Source organism: Dreissena polymorpha, chromosome 5 (assembly GCF_020536995.1).
Source record: "Dreissena polymorpha isolate Duluth1 chromosome 5, UMN_Dpol_1.0, whole genome shotgun sequence".
NCBI classification, from domain to species: domain Eukaryota; kingdom Metazoa; phylum Mollusca; class Bivalvia; order Myida; family Dreissenidae; genus Dreissena; species Dreissena polymorpha.
Window position 1 is genome coordinate 54,058,039 of NC_068359.1, and position 8,931 is coordinate 54,066,969.

Consider the following 8,931-nt stretch of genomic DNA (forward strand, 5'->3'; position numbering starts at 1 on the left):
CAGTTTATGGTTGAATATGCTTTGCTCTTGTTTTTCATATATTCGACTACATGATGGTCGCAGAAACAAGAGTGGATAAATACCCGGTGACTTCGCAGATCATGGATGATAGTTGCAGTATCAGTCACCGGGTATCGGGCACGATCGCGACCGTACTATGCTAAGTCTCTTAGACAGTCGGTCAACATCAGACCATATGGCGACACCCGTCAGCCGGTCTTTGCCTGATGGCATTGGTCAAGGACATCGACCAATGCCGTACCATTTGGCATCCACCATACGGCCATTATCCGGTGACAACACTGGTCATGATATGACCTGTACGTCACCGGGGACGTTGATCACGGACCATTGATCGACGTCTGACCGGCCGGTCCGGTCACCGGTCATGTCACCGGTCCGGTCCGGTAATTGATCACCGGTCCGGTCATGTCACCGGTCCGGTCACCGGTCCGGTCATTGATCACCGGTCCGGTCACCGGTCCGGTCACCGGTCCGGTCACCGGTCCGGTCACCGGTCCGGTCACTGGTCATGTCACCGGTCCGGTCACCGGTCATGTCACCGGTCCGGTCCGATCCGGTCACCGGTCCGGTCATTGATCACCGGTCCGGTCCGGTCACCGGTCATGTCACCGGTCCGGTCACCGGTCATGTCACCGGTCCGGTCACCGTCCTGGTCACCGGTCATGTCACCGGTCACCGGTCATGTCACCGGTCCGGTCATGTCACCGGTCCGGTCATGTCAACGGTCCGGTCCGGTCACCGGTCCGGTCATTGATCACCGCTCCGGTCACCGGTCAACAGTCATCAGTTAGGCCTGCCACCAATAACACCAGTCACCGGTCAAGAAGAAGAACTCGGTCTTCTTCATTGAATTATTCTCCTATACTTCGTTGAATACATCGTCTTCATCAAGGATTAGACATCGGACACGCTCTTCTTCGTCGAGCAGTTCTCATCGTCGCGGCTCTCGTAAGCGATCACGTCGTCACTCACAGAGACGTTATTCTAGAAGATCTCGGTCTCATCGCAGCCGATCCACATCTCGGCCGATCCAGATCTCGACATCGCAGGAAACGAGGACGTCGTCAACCTTCACGTAGACATCAGCGGAATGCATTGAGCACCACTGGATAGTTATCGAACATACCTCTCCTTCATTGAGCAGTTCTCGGCTTTGATACGCTCGTAAGCGATCATGTCAATGCTCACGGAGACAATATTGTAGAAGACAATATTTCCAGCGTAGCCGAACAATATTTCGGCATCGAAGTTATATGGATGTCGCCACTTCTCACGTAGGCGTTAATGAACCTACTGGTTATATCGACGTTCTCCATTTTATTCCTTTAGGAATATCATGTCTCCATTCCACGTGTGATGGTTCTTCTTATGGCATCCACACACGTTGCAGTCACCGAGCCGTAGTTGTATACGATCACTAGTTCGTTTAACATTCAGGCTTCGGGATAAGCTGTTCTTTTCTCCACTACGACTACAAGGACACTTATGCCTATTAATACTGATAATCTACCGTTGTTTTCCGGTTAACATTATCAGATGACTTCGTGGATGGTCATTTTTCTGCACCAGATATTTCCATTCTGACGCAGTTATATTATACCGGTCCCGATCACCGGACATCGGTCACCATTCATCGGTCATATCACCGATCACTGATCACCGGTCAGAATAAGTGATGTCTCATCGCCATCGGATTGGATTTTTTTGGCATGATCTTCTTTTCCAAGCAGTGCTTGACATTGATAACAGACCATATGGATTCCACCATTTTTCGGTCTTTAACTGGTAACATCACCAGTCATATTATGACGGTCACCACTTACCAATTACTAGTATTCCACTGTGTTTTCATCAGTCAATTTTTAGTATCACGGGTATCGTCTTCATTACATAGTTGTATACCCCTGGCTATGATTGTATTGAATACTATATTTTATGGATTCAACAATCTACATGACTTTTTGTGTTTTTCAATACTGATGTTCTACTGGCGACGGTTACCAAATCATGCTATATCTGTTATTTGTACTTCTATCTCAACCGGCTACATGCAGACTACTGGTCTTGCAGATAGATCGGCTGAAGTGGGCTCGGAGACTAGCATTTAGGTCGAACATTACTATTTGACCTCTATTAATTTATGTTCGAGACCCGAAGGATGAATTGTTTTAACCGCCTTTACCTGTCGGCTACAGACTTTGCAGTCAGTGTCACGGAACAGTTGGGACACATTAATGACGCTAGCAGGATTAGCAAGACGACATTTGTATCGACTTCTGCTTTTCTATTTCTCCTACGGCAGTGCATATTTTCAAGCTACTGGAATCAACAAGAGTTCTGATACATAGGATTGCCTATCAGATTGACCGCATAGCGGCTACAGTCTTGTAGATGGCTTAGGACCTATTGAACTCAGATCTTAGATCCTAGTATCTGGAGGGACCTCATTTTAAAGTTATTCTTCTATTACACTTTTGGCCATAACAGGCCGTCTTCCTATAACTGGTCGTATTCTTTCGGAATTCGTCCAGGTTAGAAGTCTTGAAGTAAATGGATTAATCAAGTCAGAATTTAAGACTTCCATGCATTCTACCGGCAAGCGTGGACCCGCTTAAGGTTACCCCTAGGGTTTTCACCTTTTTCTGCCATCACACCTCCGATTCCGGAGGTACCACTATCAATCATATTTCCGTACTTCGCAAATCGATGACTTCGCGACCTGTATTATCCAGGATATTAAAGGCGCCTGTTATTGGTTCAAGAAGAGGCTATATTCTGTAGATAGGTCATAAACTTATAAGTGTTAAACACTGTCCTATTCTACCAATTTTCAAGTGTGTTTGGAGTGGGAAAGTTCGGCTTGCCGTGGTTTCTTTGCCCACCCATCCTTGACAAATGGTTCCGGTCACCGGTCGGTATTTACCGGTCCGGTCACCGGTCCTTCTGCTGAGACGTCTTTTCTTACGTCCGTTTCAGCTTTATTTTTAAGATAATTGTATTAATCTCGGGATTATTTAATGACACAGATTTCCATCTTTTTGTCATTATTTACCACTATTCAGTGGTGTCTAGACTAGAAGATTATCTTGGCAAGAATATAGTTTATTCTACCACAACCTTCCTTACATCTTATACAGATGTGAGCAGATAAGGTTATGGACGATCACATAGAACAACGTATCTTGATTTTCTCAATTATGTGGTATCCTAACGAATATCACCTGCACATCTACATCTTGAAAAGCGAAAATTCTTTTTAGCTGTTTTCATTTACAACACATTTTCACGATTCCTTTGTGATGGTTTCAACTATCACACATCGGTCGTGGTTTACTTACAGACACGGAGGTGATCATATTATCACTCCTTGTAACTGGAATTCAGGAACTTATTCGTTCTATGCAAGAACAACAAATTTTCTCTATCGTCTTTCTCATACCAGTTCGTCTCAACGCCCTGTTGGACGTTTTGTCCTGCAATCTTTCTTTCGAATTATTTTTCCGTTGGGTTCAATAATGTAATTGCGCATGCGCGGCAGTGCAGTTGCAGACGAGTTGCATGGTGTACATAGTACATGTATATCAAAGAATGTTGTTTATCATCAAACGCTAGTTATTAGCGTTATGCGATCGTATATCGCAGTGTATACCGGTATGCTGAACAACGTCAACAATGCAGTTCACAGAAATCGATCCAGCAGGGTGTGCGATTGTTATACATTCGTCCATTGACATAAACTGGAATATCTTGCCTTCTTGGTGAGTTTTTGCAATAACTGAGTTTTTGCCATAATTTCATGAAATATACTTAATGAACCATGGGATTATGGTTCTCCGACCTTTTAAGTCTCCTGTACAATTAGTTTCAGGAAACTTCTTCACAGGTCAAATATCATATCTCACTGAGACATATTTTTACTGATCCAAACATGTGCCACTTCATTAGCTGAAATAATTCGCGTTCAGAATAAATCTGAACGCTGAAACTCCGGTCTGTAAAAACCATAGCGAAAAATAAATACAATACTTTTATGGAAATTGCAGTATTTACAAGTGTATCTATCTATAATCTACCCGTTGTTTGAAAATTTTGAACTTAGATCACAACGATTACCTGTATTTCAGTCGAAATCATATACACGGAACGATTATTTTCTCAAAGGCAACCATTTTCCCATTTTGTATCGAATAAATTAGTTACAGTGGGATCGATGATCTGTACCATAGCTTTTTCGTACCTATTACTTTTGGGGTATTTCGTTACTGTCGATTCTAATATTTTGAAGCATTGATTCTTCAAAGCTATTATTGTCAATACTGTTGATGTAACACAATACTGTATGTATAAATTATTCATTTAACAATAACAAAACACATTTTATGATAATATATATTATATTTATATATATATTTATATATTTATATACATATATATAATTTAATCGTTCAACAACAGGCATACAAAACACAAGTGTCAAATAAACGCATGATTGACAGAAGTCACAAGGAATAAGTAGTAGCATGATTTTGAATGAAATATAAAACAAAAACCGTATATTATAGCAGAGAGCTACATACGGAAATAGTCATGAATGTTGTTGGAATCAATACCCTCACTTAGTCACAATACGCCTGCGTCTCTCCAATCTGTCAGAGAGAACTTGAACTCTACATGTGAATTTGGTTCAAGAACATGACTTCTTCTTTAACGTTTGAAATGCTTTGTGACAACGTTTTCCGACAACTTTTATCAACTGTTCACGTAAGAGGAGCCCGACAATGTACCGGAGATCTTCATCCCTTCTTGTCTCCGCCCTCTTTCCTACGTGTTCGTCCCGCCCTTGCGTCATAGAGGAGTACATTTGTTGGATTGTTTTCCCAATTTGCCATGACGGGCAAGCGTGTCTGAAGTGGCTTTACCTCCAATGCCACGAAGACTCTCTGGAAATAATTACTGAGTTTTATAATTACTGTGTAATTACTTTAACGTAATAACATATGATTATAGATAATCGTTATGTTGATTTTAACACAACTGTGTTATATTTTTTTTAACATTTACTAATTGATTGCTTAAAGTATAAACATCTGTCATTCGTACGAACAAAATGTACATGTAAGCGTGATGTAGACATACGATTTTCATGGTACGTCACAGTACGGAAATGTTTATTGATGTCAGCAGATTAATGAAGACATGAGATCGAACTATATTTATGAGGCCTTGATTTTGAAAGCGATGTATAGAGAAAGACTGGATTAATGTAATGACCAAATGTCGGATGACGAGACACGTTTAAAATCACCAACACATATGTAAACGTACCTTCGAACTCTCTATTCAAAAATTCGTTGACAAGGTCGGCCTCATCATTTGAGTCTCTTTCACCTCTCATATTGACGGTCCTGTTCCAAATCAGGTCGTTCCTGAGCCTTTCTGGCAGCCAACCATTCACAGCTGAAAGAATTCCACATTTATGTTCAGGAATACCTATTTAATTTCATATTAAGTGTATATTTTTAAGTAAACAAATGCCGACAAACAATTTCATAATAAAGAGAAATACGATAAAATGAGTGTATACTTACATGCTATTAATCTATGTCCAAGAATGAAATATTTTGGATGGTTATACGCCTGGAACTGCAGCAGGTCAGCTTTCCAATATGTTGTCATCATTGGCCCATCATTGTGTCGGACCGCATCTCGCCGAACTAGATCGTTTAGTCCGGCCCAGACCACTCGCTTTGTATATTCATACTTTAAGTCATTGTCATCGTGGCACGTCCTGGTCGTTTCCGATTTGTTACAGGTCTGGCTACAGAACCAAATCTCGTCTGAAAATAAATCATATTCTTGATAAAATAATCCCCGTTGTTGCGACGGTCTTTTTAATCCCTGTCAAATCGGGACCCCCTCCCCCACTGTAAAGCATAAATACACTGAACGCGTAATACATATACATGTTGATTTACTATAACCAGCTATATGAGCATTTGCCATAAAATGGTTACTAAAACAGTATTTGTTTTACCGACTTGAATGAGTTTTTGTTTTTCATAAAGGCCCGGTTAAATTACCCATCGAAATCATTTCTATAATTTATCCCATCATCAGACGTGCATTGTCGAAATAAACCACTGTGGAATAAATTTTCCTCTATTTCAGCAGTGCTGAAATAGATAGCTGTCACGCGCGGCGAAGAATGTTCATATTATTCGGAATCAACTTTAAAGTAATCATTTTTAGTAAAATCGAATTAGATTCAACAAAACAAACAATTTGATACCAAGATGTAATATATTTTTAACACATAATGCAACTCAAAAAGCAAATAAACATTATTTACAAATATTAAGTGCGCGTACTCGTGACGTCATTATTAACACGTCATACGACATAATGCATGTTATTTCACGCTAAAGATGCAGTTGTTTAGGTTTTTTTTTCATTATTTCTTAAAAATCGGGGACGTAGAGGTATGATAAACAGAAAAACAGGCTAGTTACTGATATTTTTGTAATGTATTAGGCTCGACACGATTAAAATAATGAAACAATGTTTGCTTAAAATATCTTTTGGATTGTCCGTCTAGTTTGATCTTCCTACAGTATTCTATTTTTAAAGAAATAATTTACGACTAAGAAAATTGATGGGATTAATTGAACACTAGGTCGGTGCCGAATAAAGCAAAGTTTATCTTGCTCGGCACGAAAATCTGAACCACTCGCCAAGGCTCGTGGTTCAGATTTTCTAAGCCTCGCAAAATAAACTTTGCTTTATTCGGCACCGACCTAGTATTCTCTATATATGTTTTATGATAGCCATCTATGTTTTTTGGATCTAAAGTCTTGTAAGTGTATTCAAAACATATAATGAAAAGATGATGATATTGTCGGATGTATACACGATCAAAAGAATGTAGCATCAATACATGTTGAAGACATAATGCTATTTCTACACCGTTGTGCGCATATTGAGCCATTTATTACCAGTAAAATAACCTACACTTATTTTTTCTTAATTGAGAAAGGGGCATATTGACTGGTAGAACGGTATTTTATTTTATTTAATAAATTTATACATTAAGAAGAACGTATTTTGATTTTAAAATATGATGTAAAAATGTATTTTAATAATAAACATGTCCACTGGACAGGTTTCGCGGGCGCGGGATAATCGTACTAGTAGTTACATATTAATGAATGGAATGTACATGTTCACTGACGATAATGCATTTTTAACGGTGCTTCACAGTAGAAAATACGAATTGAAGCTTGCGAATTCTCTGGGGCTCTATTTGGTACTCTATTTGGACCGTGTTGGAAATAATAATATCTTTTTGCAATATACCATTTTTTTCTCAACGATTTTATCAATAAATTATCGTTCCTCGCGATTTTATATTCATAAAAAATAGACTTTGTGTTATTTTGAATGTTAGTCTTTATATAGGTAAATAACTTCGATATGCCTCTTAAAACGTTTCAATACACAGACAATACCTTCCCCGGGCAGCGTGTCTTCTGTAAGTCCGATGCATTTCGCATGAAACCACCTGCCGTTTGCGCACAAACTATGGCAGCACTCCACCATAGGTTGATCTTGTATTTGTCGTTTGCAGTAGCAATAAGACGACAGCTTTGATCTGCATTCGGCGCTGCAGTACCAGCTACCCTCCGGTACAGTGTCTTCCTTCATTCCGACACACTCAAAATGGAACCATTTCCCGTTTGAGCAATCTTGCCCCTCACACTCTATCATAGGAGTTTCTTCGTCATCGATGCCTACACAAAACGTAAAGAGAAGAATCATCAAGACTGACAGAAAATATGGTATTGCAAAATTTCCTATGAAACGACTTATACAAAATAACGAGGGGCAAGTAAAATTATAGAAAAATATGCAATAAATGTTCGCAGAATATAATTATTATTGCCTTTATTGGTAGTAAGAATTGAACTTGAATAATATTGTTAAATATTTTTTTTTAATGTTTGAGGGGTCATTTTGTTTGCTTTTTATTGCATAAATAGTCAATATTGGGTAAAGGAGTGAATGTGCACATGTAGATGCCATGATTGTGTTTATGTGTTTATGTTGTTTATTACTAACTTGGATTAGGAAACCAATTTAAAAAGTAAATGAAAATACCTACAACTTACTTTGTTTACAAAAACAATATTCGTCTTTTTCCTCCACATCCTTAAGCTCTATTGGGGACCATATAGTGTCCACAATAGAGCATGCAACGGACATCAACTCAGAAGTTGTCGTTATCCCGTCATAATCCATGTCGTCCTTGCCAAATTTGTCCAAGGCGAACGCAATTATGTATGCTTCGGTTACAAACTGAATAAATTCCGACACATAATTGAAAGATTCAGACACGTTCTTCGTGACTGATCGCTGGTTTAGGACGTTTCCGTACTATGGAAACGTATATGGTACACCCTGATACTGTGATGATCTCAACATTCTATGACGGCATGATATGAAAAAGGTGTCATGTCGCGAAAAATAACCCATCGTGTCGACTATAACTACAATGGCAAATCATTTTCAAAAGAGCATGACGCCTAAAATTATAATGATTTTTCGAGATAAGATAAGTTGTCAAGACTTAAACAACTCGCATGTTGACATAAGAGCCTAAATCTCTACCGATATTTTAACCTTTAGCCGTATTGAAAATTTATCTATTTCTGTGTTGTTTACTACGGAAACGTATATGGTACACCACAATAATGTGGTCATGCCGGAATATTTTATGTCGACTTACTTTGAAATAACATGGTATGTCGACATTGTTTTGTAGCTTTTCCCACCTTAACTCTACTCGTCATAACGACATTAAGTTGAAGTCTCGACGTAAATGTTTCCGGCTTTTACCGAAAATATATTTGG

The 8,931-nt window shown here is 39.3% G+C and overlaps 1 protein-coding gene across 1 annotated transcript; it reads right to left on the reverse strand.

Annotated features, from left to right (window-relative positions):
• Positions 1-5,925: 5,925 nt before the first annotated feature.
• On the reverse strand, positions 5,926-8,444 carry LOC127831230 (uncharacterized). The gene is made up of 3 exons (XM_052356216.1): positions 8,190-8,444; positions 7,530-7,811; positions 5,926-5,948 (listed from the first exon to the last, which is right to left on the reverse strand). The coding sequence occupies exons 1-3, from the start codon at positions 8,317-8,319 to the stop codon at positions 5,926-5,928; spliced, it is 435 nt and encodes a 144-aa protein (XP_052212176.1). The 5' UTR covers positions 8,320-8,444.
• Between the last annotated feature and the right edge of the window lie 487 nt (positions 8,445-8,931).

What these genes read in the sequence shown, in the direction of transcription:
- LOC127831230 (XM_052356216.1), bottom strand. Translation starts at nt 8,319, where the DNA reads ATGGATTATGACGGGATAACGACAACTTCTGAGTTGATGTCCGTTGCA. An exon ending in ATATTGTTTTTGTAAACAAA is followed by an intron (nt 7,812 to 8,189) that starts GTAAGTTGTAGG and finishes CGTTTTGTGTAG; the next exon opens with GCATCGATGACGAAGAAACT. An exon ending in AGACACGCTGCCCGGGGAAG is followed by an intron (nt 5,949 to 7,529) that starts GTATTGTCTGTG and finishes TATGCTTTACAG; the next exon opens with TGGGGGAGGGGGTCCCGATT.